At 40.1% G+C, this 17,240-nt stretch overlaps 1 protein-coding gene across 1 annotated transcript in view; it reads right to left on the bottom strand.

Moving 5' to 3' along the window:
• Window positions 1-17,240, bottom strand: part of EXOC4 (exocyst complex component 4) — a gene marked incomplete at both ends in the record, with an annotated part of 93,724 nt that overhangs the window by 52,434 nt on the left and 24,050 nt on the right. The window contains 3 exons of the mRNA XM_010290795.1: window positions 3,621-3,864; window positions 14,627-14,736; window positions 16,864-17,048. Coding sequence (XP_010289097.1) covers window positions 3,621-3,864; window positions 14,627-14,736; window positions 16,864-17,048 — 539 coding nt within the window. The remainder of the gene's footprint in view (window positions 1-3,620; window positions 3,865-14,626; window positions 14,737-16,863; window positions 17,049-17,240) is intronic.

The raw sequence follows: 17,240 nt of genomic DNA, 5'->3' as shown, positions 1-17,240 counted from the left end.
GGAAAAGCAAGTAGAACCCAATCGATAGGATTTAGTAGCAAAACTATCAATACAGCTCCTCTTCCTGGGCGTTATTTTCAACTAAAAGTCAAGCTATGGCAATGTATCCCTATCAAAATCTTGTCCCATAAATCTGGCCTCCAAGTAGGCGTATGTCCAGATTATTACTGTCCTAAAATCAGCAACCTTCCATAATTCAGAAGAGACCCACAGGTTCATTAAGATATAGCAGTACCCCAAGCTAACGCAACATGGCCTCTTCTACAATACCTTGTCCTCCACAACCCAAGATACAATATTTCTAAACATGCAGGTACTAAGCATGCTCTAATAAGCCTCTCATTAAGGATAAGTCAATGGCATTTAAGCCCTTTTTCATAAACTTGTTCCAAACACAGATATCTAAAAATTTTAGAAAATTTACCTTGACTTTAAGAAAAGGCCACTTAAATTAACGTCAAGGTCATCTGCAACTAGGTGAGATTCAAGCACAGTTTTCACAATTATCTTCCACCAGTGACAGGGAACTACTAGAAACCTACTATTGCCCTTTACCAAGTTTTACTATCTTCATATAATGATGTGAATATATCTTTTACTATCTTCATATAATGATACACCCTCACTTTTCATGAGGGTAAATGCACATTAGTAAAGAGGGTTTATATTCATAGCAAAGTATCTTACAAAGATGTACCATCTAGTTAGGCCTATTCCAAGTGCGTTATCCTACGTGACTGCACCCACGTTGCATGTTTTCGGAAACGTAAGAGTCAGTTGTATTACAGAGCCATGCAAGTTTTTTCTTTGTGACTCCACCGGTGAAAAACATCCTTCTGTCATATTATGGAGGTCCTTAGCAAGGCTAGTGTCATCCTCAGTAAATGAGCCCTTCCAATTTCACACCAAACTCTCTATTCAGCTAGACTGTGTGCTCATATCAAATGACAATACACGCATAACAGAACAGGCCACATATTATCAACATCGTAATCACGGCTCACTCTCATGTACTTGCCAATTAACAAGGCTGAAACAAAACACATTGTATAGCATGGACAAGACTTGCTCCTGGCAAGCTTAGAGGGGCTACAGGACTTCCATGTGAGAAAACAGACTTCATGAAGCTCTGAGTAGCTGTCCCAAGAGCCCACTGCCTCTTGGCTCTACAGAGAGAGCACCCAGAGGGGCATAAAGGATGTCATTACCCTCTGGGGGCTAGTTGCTTCAGAGTCATAACAATAAAAAAAAAATTCTTGATCTTAAAAACTTGAGAGCAATTAGTATTTTTTTTTTTATACACAAATGTATAAGGTGGCCACACAAACTGATATGGAAAAGTTTACTAGGGAAGGAGGCAGAAAGCAATCAAACTGAGGGCATTAAAAAAAGAGAGATGAATGCAAGATCAGCACCTGACCTGTTCAAACTGAAATGACTGTTACCAGATGTGCAACCTTCCGGGACGGGTTCTAGAAATTATTTTTCTCTTACACAGTGAGAGGGTTTTACATAATTGTTATACGGGGGTCCCAAAGGAATTACACCAGAACCTCCACAAGCAGATTATCAGCCTCATCCTCAAGCGGAGGGAAACGTCATCCTTTTTATATGGAAAAAATAGGAGCCAGCCTTTGAGAGCTACCACACAGCGACAAAGAAATGCATATAACTTGTTCTGCACATACCCAACAAGCCACAGTGAACTTGTCCAGCAGAAGGTTCAACCTACAGCCTCAGACCCTGCAGGCGCCTCTGTCATCTTATTCGTCATTTTATTTGCCAGAAGTGAGAATTATTATGGATATCATTTAAAGTACAGTAGCCGAACACAGGCACTGAGCTCAGAGATAGAGACTAAGAGGCAACTAAGTGCAACTAGTTTTAAGGTGAACTGAAAAACATTTTACACACTGAATCCTGAGGTCAAGTAAGCATTGTGGCTGACACACTAATGAATAGTTAAGCAGTTTCAGGCGCTGCATCATGCTCAAATTTGGGGTCTTACAGAGCTCTCTTGAAACAGTAGGACCTTGCTGTTCAGATTTATTTTTTTCCTGACAGCAGGAAGCTTAGTTTTGATTTAAAACTGTAGCTAATTTAAGGGGCTGTATACCTTCCCATACTGTAATTTACTCTTTTCAATATAAATGAATTCACCTGCTTGCTGTAAACTTCATATGTGATTTAGGTTTAGAATCAGTTTTAATTATTTCCTTATTGTACAGAATTCAGGACACCTTCCATAGCTCTAGAATGTAAGCATCTTAAAGACTCACAAACACCTATTAAACACATGCCAAAACCCATTAAACTTTTTTGTACCTTACTCAATCCTTTGGGTAGGTTAATGTCATTACAATATGATCTGATCCAATTTATCAATTTCAGTGGACAGCCAGTAGCCATACAACCTCTCAAGACTGATTCATAAAACAAATATCAAGCATATGCTATGCTCCCTCTCGGCATCAGAAACTAAAAGTCTGCCTTCTGACGCACCCAAAGAGCTTGTAATTTCACCAAGTTATCAGCACCATAACTCTACGAATTATTCAAAACATAATTGTTTCCACAGCAATGGTAACAATAGGAATTTAAAAAGAAGTCTTTATCAAGCCAAACTCATCCTTGGGAGCGATTTTCCACTACAAATATGACATCTAATGAAGATACACATTTTTGTTTTCATTTTTCTTTTCCACCATTAATTCCCTCTGGACAGTGATCATTACAATGTGCAGTATCACAAATTAGTATCTCAGCTAGAAGTGAGAGATAGCCCTTATGGAGTCCTATTTTCCAAAGAACAGTTCTAGTGAGTCCTGGAGAATGGGAGAAACATAGTTCTCGGCTGGCTTCCACACCTTGCTATTAATATAAATGGGGCTGCAAAACAATTAGAAACTTGGCCATATATTTACTGATATCATTAGTTCCATACATGATTTCAAAGCTTTGCACCTGCATCAGCTTAATTGGACTTTGCTACACTTGAAATAACTGAATTGAATCTTCTCTTTCCAAGACATATTACGTACGAACTTAAAAATTTCTTTGGCATCAGCACCAGTGTAAAGCCATGATTCAGTGCAACACAAGATGATAGTATTTGTTTTGGCACCAAGTGTTCTTTACACCATACATACCAGCAGTCTGAGACAGCATTACAATTCAATCTGTTGTAAAGCTGCTTAAAACAAAAGGTTAGGTTACAAAAAATAACAGAAATCAAGTGTTTAACATTATGCACCTCTTGCTAGTTCAATAATGCTGGCTTCTGCTGTGTTTCCACCTTCAAATCTGCATTTCAAACATCTGTTTAGCCAGAAGATTCTCTTCTAGGGCCAAGCACAGAAAGAAGCATCTCCCTTTCCCACATCCTTAGCTGAGAAGCAACAATGCCTCCCCTTTCCAAATACATTTCTTAAATTCCCAAGCCTTTCAGGTGCTCAAGGCACATCAGCCTCTCAGTGAAACACAGGCATTTCTGAAAATTTTACCATGTCAGATCTCTGCTGCTGCAAAAACATTCCTTCAAACAGCAATTAACAGATACGACACTCTTCCACAGATTTCTTTTTGCGGCAATCAAGGTTCAGCGGTTAAAATAGCCTTACCTAGGCTGATTTTCCTGGGAAAGATTGTCCCCTCGCTGGTAACCATTGTCCGCCACCTGAGTTGTGGACCGCTTAACGATCTGCTTGAGTTCTTGCTCTAAGCGATCCTGGATGGCTTTCACTGTTTCAGGGATTTTTTTCAGCTTGGCTAGCCCTTTGATGAGTATGCCCATGAAGACAGTGCTGTTCTCCTCTGGATCCAGTTCCGTATCTTCTCTAATTTCCAGAAGGTTTGTTTCTCGCACTAGAATAGATTTAAAAAGGCATAATCCAAGATTTGAACTATTAAAAACAAGACTTAGCACCATGCAGAAGAAGTATATCAACTCCTTTGCCTTCACAGAACTCCCACAACTTTCAGCAAGGAAGGAATCAACAAGGAAACCAGCAACACTCAAATTTTGAGGGGAAGCAGTGGATATTTCTGTTTGCTTGGGGGGTTCCCTATACATAGACAAAACAGCCTGTGCATTTGATTCAGAAACAGAGATCACTGTCTAAGTTACCTATTAGTTAGGAAACAGAGGAAGTCTGGTGCAATTAAGATGTCCATAAATGAGAGGGTATTATATCACTACAAATCCCCTGAATATTTTTCAAGGAGCTAAAAGTTCTAAATTTCTAACCCAGCTGTTTTTCTTTGCTATATTCTTTGCAAGAGAGGAATTTTCATTATAAACACTATCAGGCTTAACAGACTTCTGATGAATTCGGCAAAGTTTACACTGCCAAAGTGAATGATTATTTCATGTTATCCTATTCTGCTTTATTATGTTTGTCAAGGGGCTGATGAAGTTACTCAAATCTTTTAGCAAGGCTTCTAGGAAGGAAGGGCTAGAAGAATTAGGGAGGATACCGTGGATGCAATCCCTGCCACTTCAGGGGGACTGTACTAGGAGAAATTCTGTTGCTAAGCGACAAGGAAGAGAAAGGCAAGAGGTACTACACTTTTTTTAAGTATGTTCATTAATCAACATTTCTTAATTTACAGATAACACCCAGGAACAACAAAAGCATGTCTTTGTTAAAGACTGGGTGAAACATTTAATAAATATATTCAAACACTTCTGTGAACTAAGTGTCTTCAAGGCAAAGTCTACTGAAGTATCTTGGAAGATGTACAGTCACGCGGCTTGTTAACAGCCGGAGTGGCAGTACAGGGACAAATGGCACCGAAGTATACGGCTGAAGCTCTGCCATCCACCATGCCATATCCTTGTGCAGAAATTAAAACCTAACGGCTGTTTCATCTTACTGGTACTAAACTCTGACAAGGGCTGTTGGATGACAGATGACTCCCGTGGTTTCTACGGCTCAACAGATTTATTTTTTTTACTTAAAGCTTATCCAAGAACCTGAATAAATGTCAAAAGATCCACCAGAAGGATTTAAATGACATGGCAGAAATGAGAAATGGCATGTCACAAGTAGCATGCAGCCCTGTAGCTGTCTAAAGCTATGACACACTGAACAGAAAAGCATCATCACTGCGTTAAGTTAGCACAAGTCAAGAAAACAATGTCCCAAAGAGCCCGTATGGTGCCACTCCATAAAGAGCATCATGATAAACAGATAACACTTATTTCAGTGCCAGTTTACACCAACCTCCATAGCAGAGATTGTTTTGTTCCATCAGTGTAATGCCAAATACGGCCTCTCAAGCTCAGACCAAACTCACCATTCATGCACTCTTGCATTTCAACCTACAGCACCAGTAACACTGCCAGGTTAAGCCTGAGGTAAGAACAGACCTTGTGAGGTCACCACACGTCTCGCAACAGAGAATGACATTGCGTTTTAGGTGATCAACATCAGGGAGATGAAATGACGCTTTTTTCCTCTCACACACACTTTTTTCAAGTAAAATCTATTTAAACTTGTAATTTGGGCAAGTTATGGGGCAAGCACCTAGAAACACCCAGAATGCATTAATTTAAAACAAAAAACAAACAAACAGAAAAAAAAGATAATATAGGAGATACTTCAAACACATATAAGCACAATACCAATTAGAAGTTAACAACCGGAGGCAGACGTATTTCTGCTCTAAGCTCTCATCTATCACACACCTTTCAACCCATGAGGCTGCAAAGCACTTGGTGTGCTGCATACATGGTCAACTTAATTTGTTAATGCTACTTGTTATTCTCCAAAAACCACAGCATGCCAGGCACAAGCACAGAAAATTAGCTCTTTGGAATAAGAGCAGTGGAAAAGACAACATTGGAAACGCTAGAGGAAGAAAGATTTTAACTTATTGTTTAAAAAAAACCCAAACCAAGTACCTTGTTGCTTCGAGTTTAATGCAAAGATTTCACAGCCTAAACAACCTTTTAGAGAACAGGTCCCCATCATTACGCTGCAGCTCCTTTGTAAGCAGGCTGTAAATTATTATTAATATCACACAACAAAAACCCAAGAGGGAGGAAATACTGCTGTATCCAAATGTGAGGACAGCATTTAAAGGGACTAAAGGCAGCAATCTTGCAGAGAACTCTGCCAGCAGACTAAGATGCATGCTCTTCCATTTTCAAAAGAGCAAACCAATTTTCAACACCCTCAAATAGTCAGGATGTTCATTTACATTTCTTACAAACAACAGCAAAGTGAATAGTTCAATATCTAGTAGCAACACACTGGTATGTAAGTTTTGTTAGATCTAGTCTTTTGATAAAACAGTAGGGACCATGTTTTCCGCACATTGTGCCTATTAAACAGATATCCTGGGTAGCTTTGGGGGCCCATTTATCTGTAAGATCTGACAAGATCCCAACCCCATGTAACTGCGGATATTCTTCTTTTCCTGCGTCTTCCCCACTTCAAACATCCTCTTCTGCCATTTAATGTCATCAAGGGGTTATATGACCACAAAGCTTTGGCCCAGGAATGAGCCCCTCCTGTCCCCTACCTCTTCAAAAAAGGCATCAAAGTCGACAGGCATTTATGAAGAAGTTCACCTTAAAATGCAATCCCACATGCTATTCTCTGTGGACAGAGGAGCTCCACGGATGAAGGAAGATGTCCCTAAAGATCAACTCTCAGAAGTGAAAGCTTTGCCTGTATTTACTCTTAAACCTAGAATATGAATAACTTTCTTATTCACTTGTATCAAGACAAAAGCACAAGACTGTCAGAACTTATTCTTAGCTTCCTACATTCACCAGTTTCGACCTGAAACGCATCTGTAAAACATATGTCCCTTTAAAGAGGAAAGATCATCATTCATGCCATACACACTTGCTTTATGTATAGAAGACATAAAAAATTAATTTATCCTATGGATGTTTGCAATGATTATTTTTATAAATGGTTCTAAATTGTGGGTCTGCTATTTAGATTTGATTAACCTCTTGTCCTTTGCGATTCATCAAAGAGAAGAAAAAAGTCCTATTTTAATTAAAAACAGCTTCGCTACATTAAAAAAATACAGGTACAAAACACCAAAGAATAACCCATAGGATTTCTTCAGTAACACCAAGAAGTAAAATTTCCCCATCCTCCTTGAGAGTATAACAAGTGAAATGTGATGTTAGCAAATAAATATTTTAAAATTTAAATCATTACAGTTGCCCTTCTCTAACATAATGAAATCTTAGAACTTCAATTTGCAGTTTTACACTAACAAACAGCTTCAACATACTGCTTTGTTGTCCCACCCCAGGGACTCTTGTACCAACTCTTGTAGATAATGCCATGCAAACCAACAGAAATACTAGATTGCATGAAGTCTGGCCGAGGTTTTTCAAGATCAGTTTGACACACAACTTGAAATGTTTTTAGCCAAACTGACCTCTTTGGAAACCTACGTTTCAGTATCACTTAATGATTTTAAGTGGTTTTCATGGTTTAATTCCATTCAAAGATGACACCAAATCAGAGAATCACATAAAACGGCTGAAGTAGGAAGGAAGCTCTAGTGGTCATCTGGTCCAACCTCACTGCCCCAGCAGGGCCACTCAGAGCCAGTTGTCCAGGACCATGTCCAGATGGCTTTTGAGTATCTCCAAGGACAGAGATGCCACAGCCTCCCTGGGCAACCTGTGCCAGTGCTTGGTCACCCTCACAGTAAAAAAACCCAAACATTTCCTGATGTTCTGAGAGAACCTCCTGTGTTTCAGTTTGTGCCCGCTGCTTCTGGTCCTGGCACTGAGCACCACTGAGCCTGCCTCCATTCCCTCCTTCGCGCCTTCCCTTCAGGTATTTATTTATATACATTGTTAAGATCCCTCTTGAGCCTTCTCTTCTCCAGGCTGAGCAGTCCCAGCTCTCTCTGCCTCTCCTCCTAGGATAGATGCTCCAAACCCTTAATCATCTTCATGACCCTTTCTTGGACTCTCTGCAGTATGTCCATATCTCCCTTGTACTGGGAAGCCCAGCACTGGAGCCAGAACTCCAGGTATGGCCTCACTAGCGCTGAGTAGCAGGGAAAGATCACCTCCCTTGACCTACTGGCAGTACTTTGTCTAATGCAGCCCAAGACACCTTCAGCCTTCTTTGCAGCAAGGGTACTGTGCTGTCTGCTCATGTTCAACTTGGTGCCCACCAGGACCCCCAGGTCCTTTTCTGCCAAGTTGCTTTCCGGCTCGGTGATCCCCAACACATCCCAGTGCCTGGGGTTGCTCCTTTCTGGAGGCAGGACTTTGCAGGTCCTCTGGTTGAACTTCATGAGGTTCCTGTCAGTCCATTTCTCCAGCCTGTCCAGGTCCCTCTGGACGGCAACACGACCCTCTGGCATATCAGCCACTCCTCCCAGCTTGGTCTCACCTGGAAACTTGCTGAGGGTACACTCTGCCCCATCACCTGTATCGCTAATTAAGATTTGAACAGGATTGAACCCAGTAGGGCCTCCAGGTGTACCCTGGGTTACACAATAAGTTACCAGCCTTCAACTAGACTTTGCACTGCTGCTCCCCCCGCTCAGCACCTGGCCATTCAGCCAATTTTCCATCCACCTCACTGTCTGCTCATCCAGCCTGTACGTCAACCACTTCTCTACTCGGATCTTTTGGAAGACAGTGTCAAAGGCCTTGCTGAAGAGCAGGTAAACAATATTCACTGCTCTCCCCTTGTCTAGGAGGCCAGTCATTTCATCATAGATGTTAATCAAGTTGGTCAATCATGAATTCCCCTCAGTGAAGCCATGCTGACTACACCTGAGGATTTTCTTGTTCTAATGATCTCTGAAAACTGCTTATGAAGCAGAACATTTAAATATGGTTTCTCAAAAGCCTCCCAAGACAACCACCTAAAAGAGTGATGATTTTGCCACATTCTCTAATGAAATATGCAGCCATTTTCAAAAATTTTTCATCACTGAAGTGGTGCATCTGAAAACGCACAACTCCGTAAGCAGTCAAAAATCTACCCTCAGTTTAAATCACTAGAAAGTTTAATCATGTGTATCACTGATTCATCACCTCCATAGTTACAAAGGTGGACACTTCCCTGACAGCTCCCTGGTTTGTCGATGCCCTATAAAAATGTCTGTTCCAATTGATGATACACTCATTGGCACAGTTCTGCTATTTCACAAGAAAGAAAACTGCTGCAAGAAGCATTTTAATAGCTCCGGTCTGACCCCCAGAAAAGCCAATGTTGATAACTCATTTAAGCAAAGTAGCTAAAGAAAAGACTCGTGAGTCTCTTTTTTCGTTCCAATAAATGGCCAAAATTTGCTGCTACCCACTACAGAAGATTTCATTAGCTGTGTGCTTTTATGGCCAACTAGTAAAATTTAATGTACTATTTTCCATGACTTACGCCCTTTCTGACTATATCCTTTCTGCCTTCAATCCTTCTACAGAAAAAGATGCAACTTTATAGTGTCCCAAAGGCACAATTTAAGGTCTGAAGAAACGTCACCTGCTAAATTCTGGTGCTGAATCCTTGAGTTCTGACCCATGAGTTCTGACCCATGCATGAAGACAACAACCAACCAACAGACAGCTGCGTTAGAAATAGGGCCTTTAAAGATTCTGGTCATTTTCTGCTCTGCCGTACTACCAAGCCTAGAAGAAAATGGGTCTCGGGGATCAATAACCTCAAAGCCTCAAGGCAAATCTCCTCTTTCTAAAATTGTTGTTCACACAGTTCCATTTATAGTTTTAAGGATGTTAGTCTTTCCAAAACAGAGGCATTTTAATTTGACAAGGCCACTCTTTCAAATCCATTGTAACAACATTTCCTTCTGAGAAAACTGTACAAAGCAACTCTGTAAGCCACGTTCAAAATCTTTCTAATACACACAAGCATGAAATGAGTCTCCAAACAAAAAAAAAGTACACAGTAGTCAAATATATGTAGTCCCAACATAAGGTAAGAACAACTGATGAGATTATACAGGAAGAGCGACTATGCTTTACTCTTGGCATTCATCACAGCCAAAAGTCTCCTCAACTTGCCCTTTCTTTTCCCAAACACACACACAGATCACATCCATCAGTGCTTAGCATCAAGCGAGAACATGAACCATTAGTGAGGATCAGTGAGAGAAACCACGGTCCTGCACAGACAGACACACAAAAAGTTGCTTCATTTTTATTGTGCAGTTGCAAATCCTTCTTGAAGTGCAGGGACAGACTTAGTCTTAAACATTTTAGGCGTATTATTTACCCTGAGATAAGAACAAACTCTGCTTTTGTTGCAGCACTGCAATGCTAGTGGGAGAGAGTCAAACTCGCCGCTGGATTCCCATCACCTTCTGATCAAGTCCTCGGCTGGATTTGTGCAAATGCCAAGCAGTTAAAACAGGAAAACCCTGACTGAGGGGATCATTTAATTTTTAGTACAAATGATAGAGAAAAAAATCATCCATCTTGTGTCAGATCCTCAGGTGAGGTTAATGGGAAAAAAATATCTTTTATGTATTTGTTCAATGTGTTTGAAGTGGAAGCAACTGTTGACAACAAATAGAGAATGCCACAATGGCATTTTTAGAGACACCTTTAAAATTGGACCTCAAAGCTCTGGCTCCTGCAGGTATTTTTGCAGGGCCAGTTTCACAGATCTCCACATTTTTCACTTCCACAGAAGTACTTGCATTCTGGAAGAAACAGAGCCAGGAGCAGTAACTAGACTTGACCTTAGAAGCCACCACAGTGCTTGGATCTACAAGCTACATTTTTCTCTTAAGAGCATAGAAGTATGACTCACTGAAGTGTATTATCTGTGCAGCATAAAATTTACATATGTCATCAACAACAATATTAATTGTCACCACTTCAGCTCTTCGATTTTTAAAAAGTATTCTCGGGATGTTTTCAGGAAAGGGCGCTCTTGGGTTTGGTATGTAGTGGGTGAGCATGTTTTATAGTTCCAGGAAGAGCCTGGCAATGCAGGAACCTTCATAAATACTCTTCAGAGTACAGAAGGTTCAAGCAGAGAAATATAATTTGAAAGTGAATTTATTTCCCTGAACTGGCATGAAGGGAAAATGTTACTGGTGAACTGCCATATCTACAATCCTCAGGTGAACATTACTGAAGGTTTTGTTTATTTTAAGTGTAGCAGGAACAGCTTTAATTTTCTTATAAAGATTCTACAGCACAAGGTAACATCTCCTTTGGGAAGCGAATGCAGAAAGGACTCAAAATGTTGGCATCTTTGCTGAGATGGGTTGAATGAGTCAGTGCTTTATAATGACACACATTAATATGCACGGCCACTTTGTTTCATCAATAAAAAGCCAAAGAACTTAAATGACTAAAGGCAGAAACAGCTTTTGTTATGCATACACATAAGTTTTAAATTGTCTAGTAGTTCTGCAGTCCTGGAAAAAGGCTACTTTTAAATAAAATTATGTGGAAAAAAATACATAAGTACATCGTGCACTTGAAGCAAAACCATATGCATACTTTATGCTGATCAAATGTTTTCTATTATAATCGACATCTTTCCCTGTCTGAGGGACATTTGCCCAGCACTTCACTGAATGGTACAGAGTGTAACGAAGAGCCAGGTAAGACATTTTCTGGTGCGTTGGGCATGAAAAGCAAGAACAGATCTGCAGAAACAACAATTTTTAAGACAGATTCTCAACTGACCTATATGAATTTACTGGAGTTGAGGATGAAGTCATCAGAGCCTTTGTTTTCAGGCATTTGGAATAAAAGGAGCAATGCCATTTTATGTTCACAAACAACCCAGATCTTACAGATACCCCTGTGGTTCTTACCTGTTGCTTGTACCCTAGAACCTTCAATTCAAATACAGTATGAAATACCTGTTTATCAGGGCATGTTGTTAGGACAAGTGATTTTAAATACCATCAATACTGCATTGAGCAAATAAAAATAGAACTGACTGATTTTTAGAAATCTCAAATGAGTCAGAAAACACTTACCTAGCTATGCTCTAGGAATGCTGGTACCACTTGTGCTGCAATCACAAGTGATTAATAACACACCTTTTTCACAGAATCATTAAGGTTGGAAAAGACCTTCAAGATCATCAAGTCCAACCGTTAACTCAACATCACCATGCCCACTAAACCATGTCCCAAAGCACCACATCCACACGTTTTTTTGAACACAAAAAACTCTCTCTTCTTACGCATGCAAACATTGCCTGGTATACTGTGGGGGGAACCACTAAAAAAAAAAAAAAATCACCATCTAATAACCTTTTTTACTTGAAAACATAATCTCACTGCTCGTATAAGAAGAAATGTTTGAAGGGCCCAGGTAAGCAAATCCCAAACCTCTCTATTCCAACCCCTAAATAGGGGTCCCATGTCCTATTCTAAGTAAAAAATGGTGGAAAAGAGTCTTGGCATCCTCTCCACCAAAAAAAGAGAATCAAACTAAATATCTTGCAGTTCGCTCCTTCCTTATAGAAGGAGCATCCTTCATGTGGTTTACCTTTCTAACTTATATAATGCACATCACTCATGCTTTGTAGAAGGTATCTTAGGGAAGTTTATAAACACCTGTGTCAGATGGATAACCCAGGCTTACTTTCAATTCATTCTGGAGACGTTTTATGAAAATCTGGAATTCAGATTTGGCTCCAACTGCAGTTATGTTACTTCAAAACTGAAGTTGTTATTTTTGGTTCTGCTCCTCAGAAGACTTCTGTAACCAACAACTGTGAGTCTATGTACTGAATGACATTGTTTATTCCTATATAACCTTGTTATCATTACAAAGTCATAATCACGGTGGGCAAGACCGACATGGACAGTCACAGTCAGTTCGGTACAAGAACCATACACTGCAAATTAGTGCTGTAAACTTGAAATGGACTCTGACTCAAGGAAAAGGGCGGTACATAAATGGGAACACTAGGGTCAGTGCTCATGAAGCCCTAGGCTCTGAAAAAGCAGCATGCCTTGGGACTTTGCTTTACAGATAGAATTGCAGTAGTCCAGCATGAGCACTAAAAATGCATTTATGTTTACAAACAGGTTTACACTGGCTACAGCCAGGAAAAAAACTTCTTGACCAGCTTTGGAAAATAACAAACTTCTTGCCAATCTCAGCAGATGTGACCATGACAGGCTAGGCTCTGCAAGTCTCCAAAGGTGGCAAGTGTCTATAAAACTCTTTTCAGAGCGTATTTAAGGTTCAAATTACACTAGCAATAAAAAAAACAAATAAGGAAGACGCTAAAGGTACCAAGAGGATAGGATTCCCATGCTTCAATAGGTACATCTCCTGCTGTCTATTCCCCATCTGAAGGCATGATGGAAGATCCCTATCAGCTCTGTAACTTCAGACTTTTCTTTTTTCTCACTATACAGAGGACTAATATTTTAGGTGGAAAATAATGGCAGGCACTATACAACTAACTGACTGAAAAGGTAATAGGTTAACATTTACAGTGGCGAGACTGGGATTCAGTTTTTTGTGGTTTATTTCCTCAGCTCCCCAAAATGATGTCATCTTTAGCAAGAAACTGAACTGAACTTCTCACTGATCACAGGGGAAAAGAACAGAAATTCCTAAGTTTTTTCCCCAGAATTTTCACATGGTTCTTCTCTCAGGTTTCCATGATCGAGCTGCAGTTTCCACCTCTGGAAATTTGTATTGGTACGTCACAAGTGACTCCTGACAAACCTCCATTACGTAGAAATACAGCCTCAGGCTCTAGGAGGCTATCCAACCCTACAGGAGCAGGGCTAAATAACAAAAACTCCTAGGAGAGCAAAAGATAAGAATGATCAAATGAAAGAGTCTAGGAGGCAAGCATGACAAGAGAAACCAGAAACAAGCAGACAAAAAAAGACAAAAGAATTAATAAGGATGAGATGAGATAGAAAGATTCTCTGCATTTGAGGAATACTGAAACAGTCAATTTTTGAAAGGAAGAGGGGGAAGAGATGTAGGTCACTTCTGCATTACTCATTTCATTCGCTTGTTAAACACGGACAACCCCACTTATTAATCTACTGAAACAATACAAGGATTAATTCCCCATCTGTGCAGCGCCTTCAAAGCCTCATACAAAAGCACCAGTGAAACTCAGTGTTGTGCTCAGAGTTTTTTGTAGTAACACGTATACAAAGATCACCGCTAGATTATAGATATTTGTATAGGTAGACCTTTAGTCAAAGTTACAGAGTTCCCACAAGGAAAAGCTTCGACCTTTTGGCTCCAACATGGCAAAAAGAACTGCTGCAACATCTAACATGCCTGCCTGCCCACATTAAAGAAAGTAGATGAGACCTCTATGCAAACTGAACTGACTGCAAATATCTCTTCTGCCCAAGATAGCAAGAACATGATCAAGATCAGAACAGGCACAGAAAATTAAGTGTATTTAACTGAAGCTGGTGGGGGTGAGGAGGGAGGAAGGATGACTTGCCAAGAGAAAAATGCAGATACAGCCAAGTTCTGCCCCTGGACATACCACTCACTCATTTCATGACATTGCACAAATCACTTCCTAACTTTTGGTCTCAGGACCTCCCGTGAAGAGGGGATGATATGCCTACTACTACTCTTGCAAAACCAGATGAATATCTACAAATTAATTCTGTGAGGAATGCATGTGACTTAAATACTCACTGCTGGAGCTTCCAGGAGTGCCGAACTGGGAAGTTTCAAGGAACTTTCGAGGTGTAGATAAGTTGGTAACATCCATAAGAGGTACAGGAGAGGCATCTTTCACAAGTGAACTGTGTGAGGGGCAAGAATTAAAGCCAAGAGTTTACTATTATTTACAATCCTAGTTCACAACAAATAATCCATTTATTTCTTAGATTTGTAAGTCTAAGCAATAGACATACATAGCACACAGTTTTGATACAAGAGGTTTACAAAATCTAACAAAGCAAAAGTCCACAGATGAGTGGGTGTCTACGTATACATACTTGAGTGAAAAGGGAAAAAGCCAAAAAAGCAATGATGAGCGAACACTGTCATATCAAAGTCAAAGTTTGGTATCCCAAGGCCTCTCTGCATTTAATAGCACTCTAAACTTGTCTGACTGGTCGCAGCAACATAAGCAGGGCACAGGCACATCAGAGCTTGCCATAGCACATGATTATTTCCCAACAGACACATGCACCTCCAGCACAATTAACTACTGCTAGCATGATGATAAATGAACATGGAATTGTTAAGAACTTTCCGGAGAACCACATATCGAGGAGAAGAGATGCTCCTATTTCCATGGCTTCTGTCAACTACTTAATCGTTCAAGCTTTTCTAGTTCCCACTAGAAACCTCCATTCTTGTTCGGTGCACACCTACATTCATCCCTCTCCAAATGAACCTTCTTACTCAGAAGGGAAACACTTTCTACTTGGTCATTTTTATAATAAATTCACATAGTATTATTTGCCAGAACTGTGTCATGCTGCCCCAGCTGCATAACAAAGGGCATGAAGCTGGATGTGGCAGGGGAATGCAAGCAAGAAATCATTTTTAAGAGAACGAAGTGGAGAAGACTCCTATAATGGAGTTCAGTATGTTCTCTTAGACGTTAAAATGCTTATAGAAACCTGCAAAGAGAAGGGCTAAGCTTATTATCTTGCATAAGAACCATGTATACTCCCTATACACCTACAATACCATACTTAAAGGGATTAGCTATGCATTGTTAGATAGAACACACTTACAACCAATACAGGAAATAATTATAAACATTATTGCATCCTGGTCAACAGCCAGCCTAGTGCAGCACACTAAAACAAAGCAACAAGGCTGTCCTTGATGCAAGAGTTCATGTTATCAAATATCAATGATGTGCAACAGGGAATGCAGAAAAAAATAGAAAACAAGGAAAAGATAAGGGTCCCTGTAGCAGTCATACAAAACTGCAGTTAATTAACAGTAACATAGTCTAGGTACACCAAAGCTTTGTGTCTGTTTTTAATTAACAAGATGAGTAAGGAAGGAGACTGATGACCCTTCTTCCTAGAAATTTCAACTTCAATCAATCCTTTATTTCATAAATTTATTTAATGCAACTTACAATCTCTCCTCTTGTTTTTGGTAAACATTTTTTATTCCTTCCCATAATAAAACACTCATTTATCTTTTCTCTGCACCTTTATCATATGCTGGCTCCCCTTTTGCTCCCTGACCCTGTTTATTACCTCTCCTACTCTACAGAAGTTATATGCCAACACTGTGCCTCTCTTCTCTAGCCACTATCTTCCTTCCCTCTCAACAACTCCATTGCGCTCAAACTTAGAATCTGCAAATTTCAGAAAAATTAGCCAGGCACCTATACTTAAGCTAAGTTTACACTAATCAGAGGCACCAACCAGGTAAGACATTTCAACATCTTTAAAACACAACACAGCCTCGACACTGCTCAGGCACTTCAATATCGCAGCCTCCAGCTAGTAACCCTATGGTTAGCTGGAAGTCTTTTAAACCTTGGACATTTTCTAGAAAAGATGAGCCATTTCTTCCCTGTGTTCTTCCCTTTGCCTGACCTGAGTCTCATGACCATGACATTTGTAGGAGAGGTATATGTATCAGAGAAGAAAGAGAATGCTATGAGGAACTGACCTCATCATAATTCTGTGGGAAGCAGCAAAAAAACAATAGAATCACTAAACAAAAGTGAAAGAACGAGAACAGACTGTTCACAGGCTCAAAGGTACATCAGCATACTTGGAATTTTTCTGCTCTCCACAGCCGTAAGCATGAGAAATTCACTTGCTGAAAATGAAAGGTTGAGGTGTAAGTCGATGGCACTCTCCCAAGAAAGTTTCTACTTATGCAAGGGAGAATGCTGTCCTCTTCCCTCCCAGACCTCCTACCCTCAGTGAGCATCACACCAAACTCACCTTATTCTCCCTTTCTCCTTGTTGCGTTGTCCTACTCTGTTAGTAGATTTGATGTACAGATGACGGTGTAATTCATCTATCAGAACTAAGTGCATGTTCATCTTCTTACTGTGGAGCTCCAGTCTCAGATCACTCAATCCCTCCACCTGAAGAAGGGGACCCTCCAAGGAGTCCACCGCTGACACCTGTAAGGAGAACACATGTGACAACTTTTAAAGGTCAATTCATTCATCTCTCAGGACTTTTCTCTTTCATTAGGGGAGTGTCTAAATATCATGATCATTCTATCCATAATCCCTTTTAAAGAAGAAGTTTAAGTAGCATTCATTTCTATTCCTACAAGGAAATTCAACACATAAAAAAAAGAGTCCAATATC

The sequence above is a fragment of the Phaethon lepturus genome, unplaced genomic scaffold (genome assembly GCF_000687285.1).
Source record: "Phaethon lepturus isolate BGI_N335 unplaced genomic scaffold, ASM68728v1 scaffold10047, whole genome shotgun sequence".
NCBI lineage: Eukaryota > Metazoa > Chordata > Aves > Phaethontiformes > Phaethontidae > Phaethon > Phaethon lepturus.
The sequence above is the reverse complement of the archived record's forward strand: the minus strand, read 5'-3'. Positions and strand labels throughout refer to the sequence as shown.